The sequence below is a fragment of the Odocoileus virginianus genome, chromosome 16, assembly GCF_023699985.2.
Source record: "Odocoileus virginianus isolate 20LAN1187 ecotype Illinois chromosome 16, Ovbor_1.2, whole genome shotgun sequence".
Lineage (NCBI taxonomy): Eukaryota > Metazoa > Chordata > Mammalia > Artiodactyla > Cervidae > Odocoileus > Odocoileus virginianus.
In genome coordinates, this window is record NC_069689.1 from 39,754,849 (window position 1) to 39,781,572 (window position 26,724).

The window sequence follows — 26,724 nt, forward strand, 5'->3', positions numbered from 1 at the left end:
GTCCTTAATCTTGCTTTACTGGGGTATCAGGGGAATGGGACAGGGGCAGAGAGAGAGTTTAGTAAGGCTCTCAGAAAGGCAGTTAGTAAGGCAGACAATTTTTTAAAACTCTGGATTGAGTCTTACAGAGTTAATCTCATTGCTCTTAAAGGTCAGGTATAGCTTTTGCTGGAAGCAGATGAAAGAATCGATCCCAAACCCCAAGAAGACAAAGATAAAACATGTAGTTTAGGATTTGCTCTTCTAACAATGGAAATTCACAGACGGACCTCAACATGCTTTCTATAAAGCATCATCACTTCCTTATACAATATCCCACCATTCTGCTAAACTATAGAAAATCAGTTATTGAGTGCCTGAAGATCAGGTATTAAGTATAGTACGTTATTATTCGTGTAGCTCAAAACCACTAAAATAAAATGAAAAGGGCACCAGAAAGCAGCAATGGTAATTACTTCAAGCAACTATTGCCCCTTCCTGTCTCTGGTAAAAAACTGCCTGAGTTTCTTAAATAATGTAGAATCTTCCAACACTAGAAATATATTTGGTATTAAACACACACACAGTAACAGAGAAGTACAGAATTCTGCATCTTTTAAATTTCCAAGATGTCCAACAACTTTCCCCACTGATTTAGTTTTATAAATTCTCAGTTTTAAACAAATCTAATTCTAAAACTAAAGTACATTTTGAAATAAGTATCACTGCTTTATAGTTATCTGTGCTATGGGCTCTTTTCCTTTATTAGTATATAAGATTGACTATATCTTAATTTTAGTTGCCATTAAATTTTACTTGAAGTTGATAAAATACAGCTAGCAATGCCAGGTATACCTAATAATATAAATACAACAATACTCTGTGATAAAGAACCCTCTGACAAATGTAAATGTTGGTACATGTGATTGGCAACTGGATTCTGTCTTCTAGTCAGCCTTATATTCTTAAATGAGGACACTAAATTTTTACTTTCTGTGGAGGTAAAGAATGAACAAAAAGCAACATTATCTGAAAGAGGGTACATGTATGCTTAGTATTCTCCCAGTTTAATCTCCCTAGATTGGAATGATGATACAGGCACCATTAATTATAAGATTCCTGGAACAGTTGTCTAAGGCCCTGCATAGTCCGTATGCATGTTGAAGTGGGAAGAAACTCTCACACCCAGCAGTGCCTCACAGGGATATTCAGGGCAACCCAGCAGGAACGCCCACGAGCAGCATGCTCCAACCTGCCCGGGTCACCTCATCTACCTCACATATTTTACACCATGAGATTTTTAGACACCACTTATATTTCATGGTGTGGTATTATCCTACCACTTCTCCCCATTAAGACTTGACATTCATACTTATTATCAGGTATCTCTCAAGTCCCCTTGTTCTGTGCTCTAGAACATCCATTTCTCTTCTGAATGAAAAAACTTCGGGGGTTAGTTGTCAAGATTTAGAAAATTTATTCTTTTTCAAAGAGAGAGTTACCATGATACAAGACAATCAATATTTTGTGGAACATTTATAAACTTGGACAGGGCAACAACAAAAGTATAGTACTTACAATAAAAAAAAAGTCAATGTGTTCCTATACTATATAGTATCATATACATTCACCCACCTCCCCAAAAAGTCGCTTATAAAATTAATTCACTGAATTGTATCACAGCATGCCCATCATTAGGTACTGGATCTAGTACTAATTTTGAAACAGTAGCCCGACTTACCCGGACAAGTGCATCATCTATGATATGGTCACGTCTGACTTTGAGTCTCAAATATGGATTCAACTGCTGTCCTTGAACTAAGCTGTAGAGAACAGTAATTCTTCGTTCACTGTACATGCGAATTCTATTGTCATAATATAATCCCAAATTCTTTGTGACAGCATTCAGTATAAAGGGACATGTCATAAAAGAGAACTTGTTCTCTGTTTCTACTTTGAAAAAAGTATAATCTTTATCCATTTCTAGAACATCATTCAGTGGTTCATTAATAAACTCTTCAAAAGGGATAAGTGGTTTTCGACAATCCAGAGTTTTAACAGCAAGTTCAGTTTCCAGTGGGTCCACTCGAGGACCTTTCTTGTTTCTTCTTTCTTCTCCCAATAACTCCTGAAGTGTCAATTCACTGGACTCAGGAAGGGGCTCTTCATCATCTTCTTCATTATGATTTGTGTCTACCTCCCCTCCTACTACATTTGCATAGTAAACCATTTTCAAGCACTTGGAAGCAGCAACAATAGCATCATCATCGTTCACTAAATTTCGATTGTTAAAGTCAGTGCTTATGACTTTGTATGTAATAAGCTGCTGAAATGTTTCCATCATTCTCCGAATCTGGTCTGCACTGTATTTAGACCACAGTCTGACCAGTTTTCCTTGAGCTGCAAGGGGTAGCTTACTCATTGCTTTGCAAAATAGTGGCAAAGCCATTTCCAGATATTCAGGACTGTGGAGATTTCTATTCTCCATGACAATAATGAATAAATTCAGATAATTAGGATCTCGGGAGTATACATTGTGATACGTCAAATCACATTCCACATTAGGTGACAAATACACAAGTGCATTGAGAAAAGCAGTTTCTATTTTCTCATTAGAGAGCAATCTGGTGTAGACCCTTCTAATAGCCTCAATATCCACAGACACATCATCAGGGCCTAACTTTTGTAAGTTGTTATCTCCTTGTGAGCTGTCACTTATCCTTGAGGAAGATGCTTCTGAATCCTCCTCCATAGCTGCTGCGGAACATGCAGCCTTTTCCTTTTCGTCTTCATCTTTATCTTCATCCTTTCCTTGAAGAGATTTCAGTTCTTCCTTGGTGTGTTGTTTGACTTTCCGAAAGCTTTGTACCAATGCTTCAGCACTAGAAAAAACTCTTCCAATAACACGAATTAAAGGGGAATAATCCTCTCTCTCTCTACATAATTCAAGAATTTCATACACCATCTCTTCGGTTAGGTAAGTCACATCTAGAAAATCAGAAGAGAGAACACTTATTTTCATAACATATATACACGTTTGCTTTAATAAATTCTAGTGAAAAACAAAATAGCCAAATATTTTACACTAAATACCACTTGTGATTTACAACTTTTAAAAAGTATCTTGTTTCAATAAACAAAACATGCTTATCTTTTTTTTTCCAATGTACTAGTAACAGGAGTACAACCTTACTCATTCTTTTGTATTCTATATACACAGCTTTTAATAAGCTCAAACTCTTTTCACAATGATGGCATATATTAACATGCACCATTAACTGTAAATATGAATCAAGGATATCATGTACTGACTCATCACATTCCTCACTGTAGACCAGAAACAATAGTGTATTTCTGAGAGGTTTCTCATTTCACTACTGTTTTCAAAAAGACTAGGACTGAGGCAATGTTTTCAGAAAGGTTTCTTCAGAGTCTTCTTTTGGAAACAGCCCATGTCCTAAAACCAAACCAGTTCCTTTCTGAGTCTTCCTTTATAGTTTTGTTTTTTTTTTTTTCCCCAGGGTGACCATTCTGTGGGTGACAGAGAAGAATTAATATATCACTAACCATACACTCTGAAGTTGACAGATACTGCCATATGCAGCCAAGTAATAGGCTGGAATAAATCTTACGCAGGAACAGTAAATAGTTACAGAGTAATTAAAAAACAGAGTGGGAAGAAGGCAACTTACAAGCAGACAAGAGAAACGCTGCGGCTGCTGCTAAATCGCTCAGCCATGTCCGACTCTGTGCAACCCCATGGGCAGCAAGCAGCCCACCAGGCTCCTACGTCCACAGGATTCTCCAGGCAAGAATACTGGAGTGGGTTGCCATTTCCTTCTCCAAAACATACCACTAGTAGTCACCAAAATTTACTTCCTCTCCTTTCTGGGTACAGAGTTGGACACATTCTCCTTTCCAGCTTTCTGAGATAAGTGCTACTTTCAGGCCAAGACTTTTCTCCTTCTGGCTAATGGGATGAAACTCCTAGGATGGCCCTGAGAATCGTGCTGAGGATAACAGCTGCCAGTAAAGCTCCATCTCTGAATGACTGTGTGAAACAGAGCTCTGCCAATCCAGGATATTATGGTTGTTGGACGAGCTAGAAATAAATTTCCACTGTTTGTAATAAGATAGCATTCTTTCTGGAGTCTACTTAGTATTGCAGTCTAGCTGATCCTTACAAGAAGCCTTTCACTTGCCCCACCGTGACTTCAGAGTGTTCAAAATACAAGTAATGATCATCTCCCCTAAACTGATGTTACCACTGTTTTTTCAGCTTGTAATATTTAAATCCATGGGAGTTTATTAAGATTTTCTATTATATCCATTCTTCCCTATAAAGAAATAATATCCTAAGGCAAAAATGACAGGAGGTCATGAAAGGCCAGACTGAAATCAACTTACTACACATTTTCAGAGTTACAATAATGCTAACAAGGTGAAATTCTAATGAAATCAAGGAAGAAATAAAAAAGGAGAGAACACTTCAAGGATTTTTTGAGATAAAAATATCTGGAGCAATGGATTGTTACAGACATGAAAAAGTTTGTTGCAGTTTGCTGGAATTCATTTTACTTCCCTCTGGTATCTGTCTTGTGGACTCTGTGGGAGAAGGCGAGGGTGGGATGTTTCAAGAGAACAGCATCGAAACATGTATATCTAGGGTGAAACAGATCACCAGCCCAGGTTGGATGCATGAGACAATTGCTCGGGCCTGGTGCACTGGGAAGACCCAGAGGGATCGGGTGGAGAGGGAGGTGGGAGGGGGGACCGGGATGGGGAATACATGTAAATCCATGGCTAATTCATTTCAATGTATGACAAAAACCACTGCAATGTTGTAAAGTAATTAGCCTCCAACTAATAAAAATAAATGGAAAAAAAAAATAATGTGGCTTAGGCCTACTTCTCAGCTTTTGCTATTAGACTTTTTATATCTGCCATTATCGTCTTTCAGAAAAACCAGACAACCCTATGACTCTCATTATCTTAAGGACAAAATTTAAATCTATATGTATATTCCCTTGAGAGGAACAGAGTTAAGTATGGAAGTTATGGAATGCATGAGTACTTAAGAGGAGTGCCACTGCCTGAGACACATTAGAAAAAGAAAATCTCCATGTGTTCCTTCTCGCACACTTTTCTTACACAAGAAAAAAATACAAACCCACACACAAAAATGAATCTTAACACATGATTTTCTAAAACTCCGAGTTCTCATCTTACTCAAATGTTGATTTATTTTGTGCAACTTAATCTGAGTTTTTATAGTGTTTGACCTTTTCAAAGAAGGTACTGAGGAAAACAATGTAAAACATTCAAACTCAAAAAGTAGTAAACTCCAATGCTTGGGAACATCATACAATATGCAGTGTGCTGACTTAACACCTCATATATCATAAAACTCCCATGAAATTCAACTAAGAAAAAAAAAACTAACAACTTTAAAATTAACTAAAATTCACTCATTCCATGATCAATTATCAACTAAAAAAAAACTCGGAAAAACCCATCCTATTATCTGAAATAAACCTATATAATTACAAATTTTCACTACGAAAGCTGAGAAATATACCTCAGTAGCAGTACTTTTTCTGTTATGACTTGCATTTGTATCAGATAGTGTGTGCTCAGTCATGCCTGACTCTACGATCCCATGGGCTATAGGCCATCGGCCTCTGTCCATGGAATTTTCCAGGCAAGAAAACTGGAGCGGTTTGCCATTTCCTACTCCAGAAGTTCTCCCTGACCCCGAGATCGAACCCTGCACTGGCAGGCAGATTCTTTGCTACTGTGCCACTGGTAAAGCCCCAAAGTATAAAAGAAAATGTTTTAACAGTCAACAATTTATTGCATATTATAAGTACTTCAATAAAATAATACTTCAATAACAACAAATTATGGGATACAATAATAAATGTATTTTAAATGAAAGTACATAAGCAAAAGTGTTTCAATGCTATGGTCAAATAACTACCTTAAATAAAAGGAATGAGTGAAAATAGTCTTTAAAACAGTAGAAAACCAAATTTCACTTTGCAAATCAATCGCAAAGAGAAGAATAAATACTCTGGGCAAAGACAATTAAAAAATCTGAAAGTTCCATGTATTTGTGTGTGTGTATTCTGATCCTTAATTATTATCAAACATGTCTGGCATTACTCGAAGTACTCAAATGTTTGACAGGTAAGATTAACCAATTACTAAAAGGATATGAAATATTTAATGACCAAACACAATATCTCATTCTAAACTAACAGAAGAAGGCCTATGTTTAATGCTGGCTAATACCCCGAGACTCTTGTGTCCTGAGCCATATCAGTTTAGTGTGCATGGCTGTACTGACTCACATTTTCTACTGTAACTGCCTCTCAACCCCAAAGGAAGGACTAAAGCCACTCATGTCTGAACGTGATCCTCTGAAACGGCTCTCTTCCCTCCAGGTCTCTAACACATCTGGGCAGACACTTTATGCCGGCTAACTCCAAATTCATGCACCAGTCTTTACCAGGACATGCCATTATGGAAGAAACTGCAAACACTAAACACTAGTATTCCAATTCTCACTTGCACTTGCGGGACCGATTTATGAAACAGGTCTGCAGACCTAAGTGGAAGTCTATCGGTAGACTTCTGAGGGTTTGCTTTCCTGATAAATGAGGCAAACATGACTAATTCATATTTTGAGTAGAAAAAAAAAAATCATTTATTTATCAGTAGATAAAATAAGCTAACTAGTATCACCATTTCAAATTATGAAAACAAAGACTATAGAGGTAACATCATAAAACTGTTCTTTAACAAATTAAAAAAAAAATGTGCTGTGATCAGTTGTGTCCAAGTCTTTGGGACCCATGGACAGTAGCCCATCAGGCTCCTCTGTCCATGAAACTTTCCAGGCAGGAATACTGGAATGGATCGCCATTTCCTACTGCAGGGGATCTTCTAACCCAGGGATCCAACCCATGTCTCCTATGTTTTCTGCATTGGCACGCAGATACTCTAGCACTGCACCACCGGGGAACATTTCAAGACCACTTTTCATATTGGCTAGTAAAAATGGAGCACTCCAAATAGTTTTTGTGATTTTGAATACTCAGATATGTTTATAGGAAAGAGAACAAGTGATATATTTTGTTTATTAACTTTAAGAAGATATATTGGTAAAACAATGTTATTAATAAAAATCTTAATCTATCCCTTTAATCAAAAGAATGACAGCTTTGTCATCAAATACTTACACAGAGGATAATTTTAGTCATGCAGCTAATTATTGTCATTATGACAAATGGACCCTTGTACTGTACAACGTATAAAATTTCTTAATATGATTTTACCTCTACTTTTATATTTACTTTAGAGTAAAAGACATTTTAAAATGCAAATGATTAGTGAATGAACAGCTTCCAAATGCTGAACCATCAAAATACCAGATTTTATCACACCACAAATCTAATCTTTGATCCTTAATACCAGACTGGCAACACATTCTTTTACAGCCACAACTCTTTAAGAACAAATGCTTAGGTTTGTTCTATTAAAAACACATAGGCATCTTCTTCTAAACTTCAACAATCTTCTCCTGGAAAGTGTGAAACTGCTAACTGGAGTGTATTTCCCATTATTTTAATGGGGAAAAAAATTACAACATGTTCTTTTAAGATAATGCAAAAAAATCCTAATTTCTTAGTATGCAACCAATACATGGTAAGTAGCTATTATAAATAACTATCCAGTTAGGACATAGGACACTGTGCTTCCTAATCATCAAATCATAAAGTTGTTAACACTTTGCATGCCATAAACATGGCTTATGTTATGGACAGCAAAGTTCTAGACCTACACACCCTTTTGTTGACATGTCACACCCTTCAGAACATTTTCAAGTGTTTCTGACATTCTACTAATTCTGCATAAAAAGTACCAATATTTTATCCACATAGTGTTTTGCTTAAAATGTTATGCTGAATCTTTCAGACATAAGAATAAATTAGTTAAAAAGACACTGCATTTTGAGATATAAAACATTCATAACATTTGGGTATCAATAAAATGAGGCATTTTACTGAGAAAACAATAATTGAGACATTTTTGTATGATATACATATATATTTTATGATATGTATATTTGAATAATACTGTTAATCTATACCATTATATACTTAAATTCTCATGCAAAATCAGAGTTTAGGGTAGACTACTCAATACCCCAAACTGAAATTAGAGCCAGCAAATATAATTAACACTCAAAAATACTAGTGGTGTTGATGCATTCATAATTCCTAGTAGAAACATATGATAGTAAATACAAATGTTGCCAGAAAAAGGGGATGGGAAGAAGAGTGTTGCAGACTAGAAGAACAAACTGCTAAATTATACAAATTTGAGCTTAAACAGTACAGGAAGACTGGGAAGAGGTACTCAGTAAGTACCTCTAAGATAAAGCACACAGCCAAAAAGAAGATGGGTACACCCATCCTGTATTATAACCCCCAATGGCTTGTTGCATTCAATTGTGACCGCACACCCTACATTCATAGGAACTGTTGTTCTCGTGACACACACTTACTGGGAAAACGCACATAATGTGGTGGTGGTTCAGTCGCTCAGTCATGTCTGACTCTTGCAACCCCACAGACCCGCCAGGCTGCTCTGTTCATGGGATTCTCCAGGCGAGAATACTGGAGTGGGTAGCCATTTCCTTCTCCAGGGCATCTTCCCCACCCAGGAATCAAATTCAGGTCTCCTGCATTGCAGGCAGATTCTTTACTGACTAAGCTATGTGGGAAGTCCTACTTTTACATTATACATATTAACAACGTTCCCTTATTTATCTACGGTGTGTGCTAATTCATAGAATAGAAATATTCACACAATAAAGTTGTATAAAGTTATAAGAACTGCTTTATTGTGGAAACAAGTAGAAGTTGTAACACAACTACATTTCACTAATTAATTTAAACTTGATTCAAATGACGTTACTGAAAACTTTATAGAGAGATTTAACTTATATACATCCTAAACAAAAAGCTTCCTCTTTTAAAACAGAATTACCTCTGGGCAGAGCTGTCATTCATTCAGAAATTCAATTAGCTTGCTTCTAATACTGATTTGCCTTCACTGGGAGAAAGAAAGCTTAGGTGATTAAAAGAAAAAAAAAATCAACAGTTTTGGAATACAGGATTATTTAGACAGCAAAGTAAGGCTTTGGTGGAGTCTACCATTGTTAGGTAATGATTCTTGGCAGTATGAGTGTGCTAAATGCCTGGGAGAAGGTAAGCATGATATGGAAAGAATAAATTAGAAGGAAAAACATTATTCTTCAGGTAACTACTACAACATTTACAGTGTCTTCAGAAATAGAAATTCCTCTTTCTGCTCCGTCTGCTATATAGTGCTCAGGTTCCAAAACACATTCCAGATACTTAGGCCAGCTATTCTAATAGCTAACTGACTTCATGGCCCAGTTTATGCGATTCAATACTACGTAACACATTTTTCCTAGTGGAAAACATTTAGTATTTCTAATCAATCCATTAAGAAAGGAATTTGGAAATATAATTCTAAAAAAATATATACTTTGGAAATATAATCTGCTTCTAATTAGAAGACCATAAGAATAGTGAAAGAGCTAAATCATTAACTCAATTATTATTTAGTTCTGCCCTTTTCCACATAAAAATCAATTCCACTACAAACATGAGCTTCCCTGGTGGCTCAGACGGTAAAGTGTCTGCCTACAATGCGGGAGACTGGGGTTCGATCCCTGGGTCGGGAAGATTTCGTGGAGAAGGAAATGGCAACCCACTCCAGTATTCTTGCCTGGAAAATCCCATGGATGGGGGAACCTGGTAGGCTACAGTCCATGGGGTCACAAAGAGTCGGACACGACTGAGCGACTTCACTTCACTGTAAACATGTCCTAAGCAAACGACAACAGCAACATCTCACACATCTTGAAAATCTCTAATCTGGTTTTCATTAAAAAATTCTCAATTAAAAATAGAACAACTTACCTTTAAAATCATCTCTTGCTCCTTGCCCGTCCTTCTTGTTCATTTTTATGTCAGAGCAGTTGTTAGAGGCACCTTTAGAGTTTTCAAGGTAAGCTGAGCTTGCTCCTTTCTTGGAGGGATGAGGATCACAGAGTTTTGCATTAATCTTATAAAGCTCGAGGGCTTTAATAGCTGCTGCATTGTTATCCATACGACGAAAAGTTGGACAGGAAGCACAAAACTCATTCGTGCAGGCCTCATTTCCACAGCCCTCAGTTAACTGGTGGTAGTAGCGTTCTATTAGATGTTTTGCAGCTGCTCGCTTCCTGTACCAGACATTCAAACAATAAGCACAGTGATTAGTACAGCTCTCAGGTACAAAGCTCAACAGATCATCAGCAAGGCAAAAGTTAGTCAAGCACTGAAGTAATAAACTTGTATATTAAGATGAAGTATAGAAAATAGAGATGTACTACTTACACAAAACCTTTAACTGGAGAAATATTTGATAGCTATTTCCTAAGACCTATGAATACCAATGTTTGTCAAAATACTGTTTTCATAGAATGTGCTTTCCTTTGGTATGGTGAGTGGAGTTTGTTTGATGTGTTTTAATTGTTTAGCACAACAGCTGAAAAGTTTTGTGGCTAAGAGGTTTAGTATTTTATCACACTAAAATTAACACTAAGAAAATGAAGAGTCTAAAGTACCATTCCAGCTTTCTTTTATATAATCCCCATTTTGTTTCAACAGTCTGTAAATACTTGATTGATAACAAGATTGATTAACACAGAACTTCTATGTGGAACAAAAAAGTGCCCCTCCTTCACTATATGAAGAATTTTAAAAGATATTTATAAATAAAATACTCAAAGCTTGTATTATATTGCAAGAAAGTGGCTCAAAACATACTACCCTGAACCCAAAAGGTGTCATTAAACCTTCCTCAATACCATGGTACCATTAATACTATTAATACCTCATTAACACAACACCATGGGAATACTGAATATTTTAAGTTCTCTTTAGAGCAAAATCTTATATCCCTCTTACTTTGTGAGCTTAATGTATGTGAATTAATGTTTCATTACTGCTGTTCCAGAAGACCTAGCAAGGTCAGTGAAAGCGAAAGTGTTAGTCCCTTAGTCATGTCCGACTCTTTGCAACTCATAGACTCGTTGCAGGCTGCAGAACCGACTCATTGGAAAAGACCCTGATGCTTGGAAAGACTGAAGGCAGGAGGAGAAGGGGACAACAGAGGATGAGATGGTTGGATGGCATCACCGACTCGACAGACATGAGTTTGAGCAAGCTCCGGGAATTGGTGATGGACAGGGAGGCCTGGCATGCTGCCGTCCATGGAGTTACCAAGAGTTGGACCCGACTGGGCAACTGAACTGAACTGAACTGAGACTGTAGCCCACCAGGCTCCTCTGTCCATGGAATTCTCCAGGCAAGAAAACTGGAGTGGGCTGCCAATTCCTTCTCCAGGGGATGTTTCCGATCTAGGGATTTAACCCGGGTCTCCTGTATTACAGGCAGACTCTTTACCATTTGAGCCACCCAGGGAAGCCCAGCAAGAATACTGAAGAAGGGGTTATTTCATCAAGTAAGAAGCTGGACTAGATTTCTATCTTTACTGTTTATTCAAATCTTAAGATCTATATACTTCTACTACTATTGATGTTATAAGAAGAACATAACTTTGAGTAGTCTACTGGATTAAAAAAAAATCATAACTCATAGCTATTCCTTTTGGTTCCAAATACACATGTAGGAATAAAAACATCAAATAATCATAACTAGAAAAAATAATTTACCTAATTTAATTCTTAAGATGTTCTTATAATTATATCTCACAAACATGAAGGACTAAATGGCAAACAGTATTAGAGTTTACATCTTGTTAATCGTGAGATACATCTTGTTAATCATGAGAAACAGAACTCACAAGAAGACAAATAAGGGACACATCAGTAAGTTCAATTTTGTCTCAAAAGTAGGACTTTGTCTCTAAACTATCAAGGTAAGTGACAAACAGTAATAAACACATTCAATTCATTCTGCCGCTCTGTTTTTCAGAAGTTCCATGCAAATTTACCACTCACTACATGCAAACAGAGGAAAAAAGAAAAACCCACAAAATGCTCTTAAAAACTGCATGAACATGACTTGAGATATCTTATTATATGCAGTTATAAATATTTCCACTCCTGAAAATTAAAATATATTATTCCAAATATATCACTGTGCAAAATATTAAAGTGACAACATGTAAAGAGAAGTAAAGGATCTGTAAGATTTATGCCACACTTTGCTGCTTCTTCAAAAATGCAACAGCTTTCCCTAGTGAGAATGTAAATAAATATGCATTTTCTTTCTGGAAGTAAATTATTAACATGCATCGAAAGTCTTAAAAGTGAATATGAGGATCAACCATATGAACCAAAGATCCCATTTTTGGTGATATAGGACAGCTTTGCAAAATATGATGTTTCTATAAAGCCTGGGAAAAAACTGACATACCATAAAAATAGTAGATTACTAAAAGGAACTGATAACCATCCACACAATGGAATAAATAAAAATTATCAAGATCTGAATTTAGCATAGATCATTAATTGATCAATTGTTAAAGTCAGTCACAAAGTACTGTCATAATTAGCCATTTTTATTTGAAAGTGTTAATAGCCATTTCTCTGAATGTGATGGGATGGGTTTTTAAAATTATTCTATCATGTTGCTTGTAAGTTATTTTTTCTCTAACAGTACTTATTTAAAATTAATGAATATGAATGGGGAAATGTTAGTGGTTTTAAAACTTCATATATATGATTTGAATGGCTTCCAGGCTTACTAAATTATCAATATGATTTTTTGAAGATTAGTTTCAAAGTTCAAAATACCAAAAATAATTTAGCTACTTTTAATAAGAATGTCAGGTTTTGTCCTTTAAAAAAAAACTCATATACATTAATGCTTTTGAATGCAATGCATAAACAAGTGTGAACACTAAAAACAGAACAAGACTGAGAAATCAGAAAACTGGCTTTAAGTCTCAAAGTAGCTGTACTATCGAGCCTCAGTTTCCAATCTTTAAGGCTCATTTCAGTTCTAAATCTGTCAGGGAGGTGAGCAAAGCATTTATTGAAAGCAAAGCATTTATATACAAGCTATATAGTACAAGCATTTATTGAATAGCTGGTAACATACTGGACACACTGCTAGGCACTATGACATAGGTTATCTCATCTGAGTTCCATAACTCTGAGGATTATTGTCAGTTTACAGCCAAAAAGGGACACAGAGTCAAATCATGTATCCGAGGTCACATAAACTGCAGAACTTGGATAAAAACAGGAGTCCAGAGGCCTTCCAGCTTCAGAGTCTAAGGCTACTATACTGTCTTACAGAAGGTGATACATTTCAATTCCAATTCTTAACAATAGTAGTACTAAAAAACTTTTATGGAAAAAAAATCCCATAAATAGTATGGAACTAAAAAAAGTAAAATGCATTCTGAAAAACCATAATTTGAATCTCATATTTATGGAATATCTGGCATCACACAAGAGCACAAGCTTCTTGAGGAACAGGTAGCACTCTATTCAGCAAAGTAAACATACCTATTTTTTGAAGACCTACATGTCAGGCATTTTACAGATACTCTCACTTTGGAAGATAGTAAACCCTGTAAGTTAAAAGCTCACACTCAGGCCAGACTGTCCAAGTTCACATGCTGGCTCTGCCACTTAATAACTATGTGACCCTGAATAAGTTTACTTAAACCTCCTGTGTCTCAGTTTCCTCATCTTAAAAATGATGGTATACAGGATTATTGTGGCTGTGAGAGAACTGAATGAGTTACTCTCTCTCTCTCTCTATATATATAAAAAGTCCTTAGAACGCTGCATAGCACACAGTAAGCACAATGTGTTAGCCACCGTTACTGTTATAATTGTTACTACCATCCTAAAAGTCTATAATTATGGTCAAAGGAGTTACGTAACTAGTCACACATTTTATAAGAGATCTGAACCCAGGTTTGACTCCAAACCTTGGGCCTTTAATACCATTAAGAATAGATTTAAGAGTAGGCCCCTCTATCTGATCCACTTCTCTGCCCCAAGACTTAGAAACAGCAGCTAGACTGATGAGACAAGACTGAAAGGCCAAGCCAGAATCTCCATGTTATCAGTGGGATCAAGCATTTTTTCTTCCTTCACTTCACTGACACCTGGAATTACCTGTACACAATTCCGTATCCCCATCTAATTAAGAGCATATAAAAAGGTCTCGACATTGGGAAATGTGTACGCTAATAATGACATTTTGGTAATTAACCTGTACAAGATTAATCCCTATATATTAAGAGTTACCAATTCAAAGATCATGGACCAAATCTGTCACCTCTTTTTTTAAAAGCTCTGTAGGCTAAGAATTGTTCTTAAATTTAAATGGTTGAGAAAGTCAGTTAAAAAAATAACATCTTGTGACATGTAAAAATTACATGAAATTCAAATTTTAGCATCCACAAAGTATTACTTAGAACATAACCACGCTCATTCATTTACATGTTGCCTACTGCTGTTTTCACACTAAAGCAGCATAGTTGAGTAGTTTTCAGAGATTGTAGTCTAGCCTGCAGAGCCCAAAATAAATACCACATGACAGAAACAATTTCCCAACTCTTAATTTAGAGACTGTGCCCTCCAGTGATGCTTCCATCCAATCATGCGGCCTCCTCACTCTTTTCAATCAGCAAATCAGTGCAATAAAATGTGTAACTCCCTCAAATGTGAAGAAAGAAGGGAGGGAGGAAAGGAAAGGTAAAGAAGGGACAAGGAGAGAGAAAGAGGAGGAAGAAAATGAGAAAACAGGAAAGATATGAAGAAAGGTGCTTTCCCTACTGGTTCCATCTTATGGGTCATTCAAAACCATCCCAAGATGGGTTCTGGCTTACTTTCTATAATTTCCTTACATCTTACTTTTATTCTATGCAAAAAACAAACCAAGTACTTTATAACATATTGACTTTTTATAAAAGGTACTTCTTATCAAATCCTGTGAAACCATCTAGTAAGAGTGCTCTCAATGCTCTTGACTCTTAACATTACTTACACATTTAAAACAAGCAGTACTTTCCACTGACTTATTTTATTTCTACAAATCAGTAAGACAGTCCTACAAGTAAATGTTCTATGGATAAATCATATGTGGAGGGCAAGTTACTCTAGAAAACTTTGCAGAAATCTTTCTCTAAGAATCTTTCTCTAAGGTTTCACCTTCAGGGAAAGGGATGTCAGTGACTTTGAAATGTATGGGGATAAAAAGATGGATTGATGAATAATAGTAGAAGGGTAGATATGTGACAAAGCAATGTAAATAATAAAAGCAGAACCTAGATGACAAATGAGATGAAAAAAATCTAGTAGAGGTGGTGGAATTCCAGCTAAGTTACTTCAAATCCTAAAAGATGATGCTGTGAGAGTGCTGTACTCAACATGCCAGCAAATCTGAAAAACTTAGCAGTGGCCACAGGACTGGAAAAGGTCAGTTTCCATCCAAATTGCAAAGAAAGGCAAAGCCAAAGAATGTTCAAACTACCACACAACTGCACTCATCTCACATGCTAGCAAACCAGTGCTCAAAATTCTCCAAGCAAGGATTCAACAGTCCATGAACCAAGAACCTGCAGATCCTCAAGCTGGATTTAGAAAAGCCAGAGGAACCAGAGATCCAATTGCCAACATCTGTTGGATCACAGAAAAAGCAACAGCGTTCCAGAAAAACATCTACTTTTGCTTCACTGACTATGCTAAAGCCTTTGACTATGTGGATCACAGCAAACTGCGGAAAATTCTTCAAGAGATGGGAATACCAGACCACCTTACCCGCCTCCTGAAAAACCTGTATGGAGATCAAGAAGTAACATTTAGAACCAGACACGGAACAATGGATTGGCTACAAATAGGCAAAAAAGTACATCAAGACTGTATACTGTTACCCTGTTTATTTAACCTATATGCAGAGTACATCATGTGAAATGCTGGGCTCGATGAAGCATAAACTAGAATCAAGGCTGCAGGGAGAAATATCAATAACCTCAGATAAGCAGATGACACCACCCTTACGGAAGAAAGCAAAGAGGAACTAAAGAGCCTGTTGATGAAAGTGAAACAGGAGAGTGAAAAAGTTGGCTTAAAATTGAACATTCAAAACACTAAGATCATGGCGTCTGGTCCCATCACTTCATGGCAAATAGATGGGGAACAGTGGAAACAGTGGCTGACTTTATTGTTCTGGGCTCCAAAATCACTGCAGATGGTGACCGCGGCCATGAAATTAAAAGACTCTTCTATACATCTGAGTCTCTTTTTCTGTTTTGCATATAGGGTTATAGAACAGACTTGCGGACTCTGGGAGAAGGCGAGGGTGGGATGTTTCAAGAGAACAGCATCGAAACATGTATATTATCTAGGGTGAAACAGATCACCAGCCCAGGTTGGGTGCATGAGACAAGTGCTCGGGCCTGGTGCACTGGGAAGACCCAGAGGGATCGGGTGGAGAGGAAGGTGGGAGGGGGGACCGGGATTGGGAATACATGTAAATCCATGGCTAATTCATTTCAATGTATGACAAAAACTACTGTAATGATGTAAAGTAATTAGCCTCCAACTAACAGAAATAAATGGAAAAAATAAATAAATAAATAAAAGACTCTTGCTCCTCGGAAGGAAAGCTATGACCAACCTAGACAGCATATTAAAAAGCAAAGACACTACTTTGCCAACAAAGGTCCATATGGTCAAAGCTATGGTTTTTCCAGTAGTCGTGTATGGTTGTGAGATTTAGACAATAAAGAAGGCTGAGTGCTGAAAAATTAATGCTTCTGAACTGTAGTGTTGGAGAAGACTCTTGAGAATCCCCTGGACTGCAAGGAGATCCAACCAGTCAATGCTAAAGGAAATCAGTCCTGAATATTCATTAGAAGGATTGAGGCTGAAGCTCCAATACTTTGGCTACCTGATGCAAAGAACTGACTCACTGGAAAAGACCCTGATGTTGAGAAAGATTGAAAGCAGGAGGAGAAGGGGACCACAGAGGATGAGATGGTTGGATGGCATCACCAACTCGATGGACATGAATTTGAGCAACCTCTGGGAAATGGTGAAGGATAGGGAAGCCTGGCGTGCTGCAGTTCATGGGGTCACAAAGAGTCAGACACAAGTGAACAACAACAAAGATGACAGGCATGTGGCATCAACTTATCTGCTTGTTTGTAAATTTTTAAATCATGTGGGGAAAACACTGTTGCCATATTGCAACTTTTTTAGAGAGCAGATCAAATAAACAGCCATCAACTACATTTAACTACAGAATAAGATATAGTTTCCACAAAAAAGTTTTTACTTAAATTGGTATACTTTACTTTAGAAATATGTTTAACAGTAACTGCTGAGTACTCTTTTACTGAGGTTTATAATCTCAGTGCCTAAATAGTTTCTTACACAGTATACACAGAAACTGTAATATAAACATTTATATAAAATTACTCATCTTAAAAAATCTTTTGGTTTTTTAAACAGCGTGACATTTTAGAGTGAAGTATAATAAACAAACAATAAAATATATCCATCCATCTCCCTCCAATTAAGATCTGAAAGGGAAAGGAATACAAAGCACATGTTGGCATTACTATACAACAACTACTAATTCTGTGATGATCATGAAATATGGTCTTTGATTTCTGTTTCTAATTCAAAGACAATCAAGACAAAACTTGTTCCGTGACTAATTATACACTTGCGTGTCTACCATGGATCAGGCAATATGCTGTAATTTCTGTGATAAAGATCTGGCTGGCTGACTACTTTGCAATTCTAGATAGCTGGATCACCTATAAAACAATCTTTTTGTTAGCGAGCTCAGAAAACCTTGGAGATACTTAAAAACTTAATAGATTCAATATACACTGCTGAGAAAACACCTAGAGTTCTTTCAGTGTTAGGGTGAAAAAATTATTAAGACAGATCTTTTAATTTATACTAAAGATTATTTAATATATATCAATGTTAGTTTTGTATAGATGATAAATAAACCCATAGGTATATTCCTCCATCAACTGAACTATACAATTAGTAAACCATCTGAGAAAACATAAAAAACTAACCAGAACTGAGCCAGCAAGAGAAAAAGGAGGCACCAGACCAATTCCCCCACAGAAACTCTGACTTATATGTGATGCTAAAACTTTTTTGAGACCTCCAAAACCAGTTAGAAAGCTGTAGGTAAACCCAGCAAACTCAAAGACTAAACTAGCCAGAAATGTGTAAGAAAAGTTATTCCATATCAATTGCCTCAACCTCTCCCCAAGTAGCACAGTTCACAACAGTGATGAAAAGCCTAACTTGTAGCATCACCCTTGGGTAAGGGGGTAAAAAAGAAGAGAGAGAGAGAAGAATTATGTCCAACATTCCAGTTTTTCAAGCAGCTACACAAGGGACTAGTTTCCATCTAGCCTAACTCAGAGAACTGGCACCAGCATACACTGGATGCTGAGGAAAACAAAAGGCAGGTCTGGCTTGCTGCAGCCCCAGAGAACCTTACATGTGACGGAAAGACACAAGAGAAGGCAAAAGACTACACACTCTTGGAAAAAAACAATAATAAACCCCTTCAATTGGGAAATTATAAGGACAAGTCCAGAGAAGATGCACCCCCTAAAAGATTTTAGAGGTACCAAGATTCTCTAGCTACGCTGAACGATGTGGTCCTCTCCTCTATGAAGCCAGTCCATGAAGAACGGGAGAGGTGTTTTCCAAATGAAAAATCCACAACAAGAAGACACAAAAAACAGAATCATGACCCAGTCAAATAAACAAAATAAAGTTCTAGAAAATGACCTTAAAGAGATGAGTTCTACAAATTAAAATGACAAAAAAAAATTCAGTATAACTGCCATAAGGAAACAAAGTACAACAGAACATAAATAAAAAACTAGATGCAATCATGCTGCATGAACAAAATGAGAACATCAACAAAAAGAAAATACAAAAAAAAAACCCAAACAAAAATTCTAGAGCTGAAGAATATAATAACTGAATTGAAAAATTCACAAGAGGGGATCAATGGCAGATTTGATCAAGCCTAAGGGAGGGGGGGGAAATCAATGAACTTGACGGGTGAGTCTTTGAAATTCCTGAGTCAGAAGGAAAAAAAGCAAAAAAGAAAAAAACCACAAAAGTGAAGAAAGTCAAATGGATTTACGAGATGCAATATCATCAAGTTGACCAACATATGTATTGGGGAATACCAGCTAGAGAAGAGAGAATGAAGCAGGCTAAATGAAAAACTAATAGTCAAATGCCTCCCAAATCTGAGGAAGAAAATGGACATCTCAATTTTAAGAGGCTCAAAGGACTCCAATTAGGATGAACCCAAAGAGGCACATACTAAGATGCAAAATAAAAAATAAAGAGAGAACTCTGAAAGCTACTAAACAGAAACACCTGGTCACACACAAGGAAGCTATCATAAGACTACAAATACACTTATCAGCAGAAATCTTGCAGGCCAGAAAGGAGTATGATGACATAATCACAGTGCTGGAAATAAGTAACTTCCAACCAAAAACACTATTATTTGGCAAAACTGACTTTAAACACAAAGGAGATATAAAGACCTCCTAGCATTAAAAAAAAAAGCTGAGCTAGTTCATCACCATTAAACCTGCCTTACAAGAAATGCAAAAGGATACACGACAAAACAGCATCTGAAAATACAACGCCTTCGGGTAAAGGTAAATTTATAGACAAACAGAATCCTGTAATACTGCAACGGTGATGAGTAAATCACTTTATATTCAGGTAGAGTTAGAACAACATTAAAAAAAAAAACTCCACTATAAGGACTTCTCTGGCAGTCCAATGGTTAGGAAACCACCTGACAAGGCAGAGGACGCAGGTTCAACCCTGGTTAGGAAACTAAGATTCTGTCTGTTGCCAAGCAACTGAGTTCTCGGGCCGCAACTGCCAAGCCCGCACATCACAACCAGAGACAGAACCAGAGTCCACGCACCACAGCAAAAGATCCGACACGACACAACAGACTCTGAGTGCTGCAGCTAGCACTTGACACAGTCAAACAAACAAATAACTGCTGTTTTAAACTCAGCTATATGTTAACGGATATGAAATACAAAAAGGTGTGATTTATGTCATAACAAGAAGGAGAAACATGTAAAGTTTTTGTATGCAACTGAAATAATCGGTTGTTTAAAATACATCACTACCACTGTAAGACTTTATGTAATCACCATGGTGAACACAATGGTAAACACTAGCTTTCCCAGTGACTCAGTGGTAAAGAAGCTGCCTGTAATAGAAGCCACAGGAAACACATGTTCAATCCCTGGGTCAGGAAGATCCCCTGGAGAAGGGAATGGCAACTCACTCCAGTATTCTTGCCTGGAGAATTTCATGCACAGAGGAGCCTGGTGGGCTACAGTCCATAGGGTCACAAAGAGTCAGACACGACCGAAATGACTTAGCACACAAACAGAAAGACAATACTTACAAAAGACGCACAAAGACTAACACATATATATGGAATTTAGAAAGATGGTAACGATAACCCTATATGCAAAACAGAAAAAGAGACTCAGATGTATAGAACAGACTTGTGGACTCTGGGAGAAGGCGAGGGTGGGATGTTTCAAGAGAACAGCATCGAAACATGTATATTATCTAGGGTGAAACAGATCACCAGCCCAGGTTGGGTGCATGAGACAAGTGCTCGGGCCTGGTGCACTGGGAAGACCCAGAGGGATCGGGTGGAGAGGGAGGTGGGAGGGGGGACCGGGATGGGGAATACATGTAAATCCATGGCTAATTCATTTCAATGTATGACAAAAACCACTGCAATGATGTAAAGTAATTAGCCTCCAACTAATAAAAATAAATGGAAAAATTAAAAAAAAAAGAAAGGAATCAAAGCATGTCACTATAAAAAAAAAAAAAAACCCAACAAAACACAAAGGAAGACATCTCACAGGAAAAAAGGGAAAAAAATAACTATAAGATATACAAAAAACAATTAGCAAGATGGCAATAGTAAATCCTTTCCTATCAGTACTTTAAATATTAATGGATTAAACTCCTAATCGAAAGATACAGAATGGCTATTAAAAAAAAGAAAAACCCAACTGTGGGGAAGAGAGTAAATCAACCAAGACGGCGTGTGCAGGCTCTTTTGCCCCAGGTTTTGTAAACAGTGAGCACGCAGCAGCTGAGATCATTGATCGCACTATGCATGTGCATCATGAGGCACTGCTTGGTCACAGGCTGCTGTGTGCTGTCAGCACATGTGAGCTCCACCTAGAAAGCGGCGGCATTTCTGCTGCGTCACGGCTGTGCCCATGGGGCCAGCCACGGGAGGAGAGAGCACAGCAGGTCTGCTGCTTCGGCTGCTGCGCCAGCCAGGCGAGAATAGAGAATACATGGGTCTGTAAGTCCTAGGGCTCCTTGAGTTTCCTTCCAGCTTCCCCACTTGTGCCTTGTCTACCATGGGTTCAATGAGCAGTGTGCAGAGTGAGATACAGTGAGACAACTGGAGTCATGAACAGGATCAGCAAGACCCCAGCTAAAGCTGTATACAGAAGAGTTACTTTACAGATACAAGGACACACACACACAAACTGAAAGTGAAACAAAGAAAAAACATACTATGCAAGTGATAACCTAAAGAAGGCAGATAATATGAGAAAATAAAGACCTATAAGTTAAAAACTCTCATTAAGAAACAAAGGACATAACATATAATTTTTTTTAAATGGTCAATTCACTGAAAGATACAACTAAAAATATATGTGCAGAGCACTGAAATAAATTAGGGAAACACTGACAGAATGGAAGGAAGAAACAGACTGTAACAATTATAGCAGGACATTTTAGTATCTCACTTTCAATAGTATATCTATCTACCTGACAAAATCATTTGGGAGACAAAGGACTTGAACACTATAATAGACCAAATGGACCTAACAATCAAATAAAAGATGCTGCACAGAACAACAGCAGAACCTGCATTTCCTCAATTGCACATGGACGTTTTCCAGGAAAGAGCACATGCCATGCCACAAAACACAATTTTAGCCAAATTTCAGAAGATGGTGAGCATACTGTGTCCTTCCCAACTGCAATAGAATGAAATAAAAAATCACAGTCAAAAGGAAAACCTGAATAGCCACTATGGAAATTAAACAACATAGTCTGAACAACCAATGGGTCAAAGAAAAAATCAGAGAAAAAAAAAAAATTACAGAATACCTTGAAAGAAACAACTATGAAACACAACATACCAAAATGTATGTATGGGACACAGCGGAAGCATGGGAAGTTCACAGTGGTAAATACCCACATTAAAAAATAGAAAAGACTTCAAATCAACAACCTAATTTTAGACCTCAAGTAACCAAAAAACAAACGAATTCAAAGTTAGAAGGAAACAATGAAGATTACAAAGAAATGAAATAGAGCACAGAGGAAGAGAAAAACTAACCAACGACAGTTGTTTGGGGGGAATTTCGAGAAAATCATCAAATCATTTGCTAAACCAAGAAAAAATGCAAATTTTCAAAATTTGAGACCAAAATAAGAGACCACTAACAAGATACACCAATGAGCTGAATAACCTTAAAAAAATGAGTATATATTTCTACAGAAGTCCAGGACAAGATAGTTTCACTGGAGAATTCTACCAAAGATTTAAAGAAGAATTAACACCAATCCTTCTCAAACTCATCCCCAAAAATGAAGAGAAGGCTACCCTTCCAAATTTACCTATGAGGCCAGCATAATCCTGATGCCAAAATGAAAGACAGATGAGACAAGAAAAACACACACCAATAACCCTGATGAATATGGATGCAAAAATCAATAAATTACTAGGAAACAAAATCTGACAACACGTTCAAGTTATACACCATCACCAGGTGGGATTTATTCCTGGAATGTTAAGGATGTTTCATCATATGAAAATCGATCAATGTCATATACCAAACTGCCAAAATGAAGGACAAAAAGTAACATGGTCATCTCAACTGATGCAGAAAAAGCATTTGACAAATACCCTTTCATAACAAAAAGTCAAACTGGACACAGAAGGAAAATTATCTCAACATAATAAAGGCCATATAAAAAGTCCACAGTCACTATCATGCCCAATGTGAAAAACTGACAGCTTTCCCTCTAAGATCACGAACAAGGCAATGATGCCTACTCTCCTTTCAACACAGGATTCCTGGCAATCCTAATCAGAGCATTCAGGTAAACAAAACCAATGAAAGTATACAAATAGGAAAGGAAGAAACAAAATCATCTCTGCCCAGAGGAAACCATAAAGATAACACGCACACAAACTGTTAAAACTAATAAATGAATTTGGTAAAGTTGCAGGATGCAAAAATCAGTTTTGTTTCTATGAACTAACAATGAACAACTTGAAAAGGAAATTAAGAGAATATTCCCCTCCATATCAGCATAAAAAATAAAATTCTTATGGACAGACTTATTGAAGGAGGCAAAAGCCTAGTACACTGAAAATGACAATACACTGCTGAAAGAAACTAAAGACACAAACAAATGGAAAGATATCCCATGTTCACTGACTGCAAAACTGAAGTGCTGTTACAATGTCCATACTACCTGAAGAAATCTAAAGATTCAATTCAATCCCTATCAAAATCCCAATGACATTTTCTCAGAAATAGGAAAAAATAGTCCTAAAATTCATATGGAATCTCAAAGGATGCCAAATAGCAAAAATAATCTTGAGAGAGAAAACAATGCCAGAGGCTTCACAACTCCTGATTTAAAACATCCTTACAAAGCTACAGTAACCACAACAGCATGGTACTGGTATAAAGACAAGACATACAGACCAATGGGACATAACAGAGAATCCAGAAATAAACCCTTAGCACATAACAGTCAAATCATCTTCAACAAAGGTACCAAAGGTACACAATGTGGAAAGAAGTCTCTTCAAGTGGTGCTGGGAAAATTGAATATCCCCACAGAAAGAATGAAGCTGGACCCTTAGTTTATACAATACAATATAAAAGTTTACGCAAAATGGATCAACCTAAATATACAAGCTGAAACTACCAAACTCCTAGAAGAAAACATAAGGAAACAGTTTCAGGACATGAGATTTGGACAATGAGTTCTTTATGACACCAAAAGCACAGGCAACAAAAGCAAAAATAGACAAATGGGGCTATATCAAACTTAAAACTGTGTATCAAATTTATGTAACCTTGCTAAGAAATGTAGATCTTTTGGAATTTACTGACTATGGGCTTTCAGGACACTATTTCCTGACTTCCTTTTTCTCTGGCTATTCTTCAGATAATTACCTTCCTAATCTAGAAATGCTTATACTCCCCAGGGACGAGCCACTAGACATTTTCTCTTTTGTATTTCTCTTTGGACACTTTCATCTTTCAAGGCTTTAGCAATACCTTATGACTTCCAAATGTCTTCCTCAGTATATTTCAAACTCTGCCTGAGAAAACAGAACTATTATTTCAGGTCTTATGGCTATTTTTTATGGGCTCTTTCTTCAGGGAACTGTTCAAGGGTTGGGGGGCAGGGGGAACCCAGAAGATTTTTAACATCACAGGGACTCAGGAGGCATGGCAATATAAAAAGAAGCCATTTGGCCAAGATGAACTGCAAAGGATGACTGGGGAACAGATGACACTGAGGGTGGGAAGACTGTTTCAGATAAGAGAGAAATGAGTGAGTGAAGGCAGAAGACCACTGGATGCAGTTCAGTAGCATACAGTTCAAGCAAGGGCTCAAAGACTAAGCAAAGGCAGGGACAGGCCAGATTACAGGAGGATTTCTAAGACATGATAAGGAATTCAGATTTTAGCCAGCAGGTAAGTACTCTTACAAAGGTCAGGAACTTTCTTCCCATAAAAATGCATATATACTTAATCTGGCAAGAAGTTTCAGAATATTCACACACTTTTCATAAACCACTAGATAAGAACATCTGCGGCAGGAGTCATTAAAGGGCTTTCAGTAAGCCAATGACTAAGTCAAATCTGCCTTTTATGATAATCCCATGTTTTAAACTGGGACCAAAAGTGACAAAACTGGAGGCAGGCAATCTAGTTAGGTAATGACTACTATTAGAGACCAGACAGAGTGAAGAAGTAGCAGGAAAGAAGAGGAAACTGATGCAAGAAACATCAATAACAATAAAAATTCATTAACATCGTGAGTGGGTTTTGCACATTGTGCTCTTTAATCCTCACAAAGTATTCTAGGAGAAGGACTGTAAACTATTCTAACATTTCTTAAAATCTTTAAAGGACATGTACAACATAATAAATAAAACATAAATTCGCACTGACCCTAAAAACTGCTTCGCTGGAGTACTTCAACAAAATAGCAGGGTTGTGCTCACTATGCCTTCTGAGAAGACTCTGTCAGAGGCATTCATCCCTAGCATGAACCAGAAGCATGTTTCCTTCTATTTAAAGACTCAGCTTAGTATCATTTCAGGATCATGACTGCTGCTCCCACAGTAACCTGTACCTATTTTCAGTACACTTTATAATAAGTGCCTATTAATTACATGGTAAGCTCCCTGAGACACATGATCTGACCATTTATCTACAGTTACATTCTCAGAACCTAGCAAATTTCAGAACCTCAGTGAGGATTCTTCATTTTCTCTCCTGATACTATCTAGAAAGCAGTGTCAATTAACTATTTTTTTCTAGTACTTAACCACAAAGGCAAACAGGTATCAGGATATCTCCCAGCTCCTTGGGAGTATCAGAGGCACACAAAAGTATATGCAAAGGCTCTATCTGTAGAACAAGAACATGGTATCAGAACCCATAGGAGAGAATCCTGAAAACAGAAGAGCTATCTTTATTTTGTATCTTTCACTTCAGAATGTATTTCAAGACATTATTTAATCCAAAAATGTTTTTATACACATATAAGTATATTTAATTTGGAGTTGTATATAAATATTTTCTTCCACTCCACAGACAGAAGAGCATCTAAGCTACATCTCAGCTTCTGATTTCCGGTTCCACAAGCTGGAAAGTAATTACTCCAATCCAGTAACAAATAAAAAGATGAAGAGACGAAAGGACTGCACAACTCTTCTTGGATCCCTAAACGAGGAAGGCACATAAGGCCAAATGTCTCTGATACTGAGAGACAGGCACATATAGGGAGTCATAGTTTTTACTGAAGCAGAGACCCACAAGCAGGAACCTGTAACAGGACAGAAAAACCTTAACTGTACTGACAAACTCCCAGAGGCTCAGCCTTGAGAAAATCTGGAGTTAAAAACTCCAGGGGGAGGGGCCAGTCATAAGGGAGCCCCCAGAGTTTTTACGAGAATTACCCCAAGGAGCTTGAGCAGGTTCTCAGAGCCAGTACGAAGAAAACTCCTCTCATGCTTCTAGCAGGGGGGCAGAGAAAGGAACCATTTTGAGATATACCAGTGCCCTCTCTTCTTACCAAGGCCTGTCCTCAGGCAAAAATACTTTACCCTGATGAGGTATTATCAAATGCTTCCTTTCCACTTTTGCCTTACTATCACATTGAGTGAGTAAGTGAGTGAAGTCACTCAGTTGTGTCGACTCTTTGCGACCCCATGGACTGTAGCCCACCAGGCTCCGCCATCCATGAAATTTTCTAGGCAAGAGTAC

At 37.3% G+C, this 26,724-nt stretch overlaps 2 protein-coding genes across 10 annotated transcripts in view; one reads left to right on the forward strand and one right to left on the reverse strand.

Moving 5' to 3' along the window:
• The window catches only part of LOC110123122 (uncharacterized), a 265,818-nt gene extending 254,653 nt beyond the window's left edge, over positions 1-11,165 (forward strand). For 2 of the 4 annotated variants that reach the window (XR_011491864.1, XR_011491870.1), the window contains exon 21: positions 11,151-11,165. The gene's annotated coding sequence lies outside the window, so the exon portion shown is untranslated. Of the gene's footprint in view, positions 1-3,500; positions 4,112-11,150 lie in introns of those variants that run through there. The other 2 variants (XR_011491863.1, XR_011491868.1) reach the window with 1 other exon arrangement.
• Positions 1-26,724, reverse strand: part of UBE3A (ubiquitin protein ligase E3A) — a 93,045-nt gene that overhangs the window by 20,591 nt on the left and 45,730 nt on the right. For all 6 annotated transcript variants that reach the window (XM_070478073.1, XM_020911803.2, XM_020911804.2 and 3 more), the window contains 2 exons: positions 9,999-10,303; positions 1,721-2,967 (listed from right to left, as the gene is read on the reverse strand). In XM_070478073.1, the coding sequence (XP_070334174.1) occupies positions 1,721-2,967; positions 9,999-10,188 (1,437 nt within the window). In that variant the 5' untranslated portion in view covers positions 10,189-10,303. The remainder of the gene's footprint in view (positions 1-1,720; positions 2,968-9,998; positions 10,304-26,724) is intronic.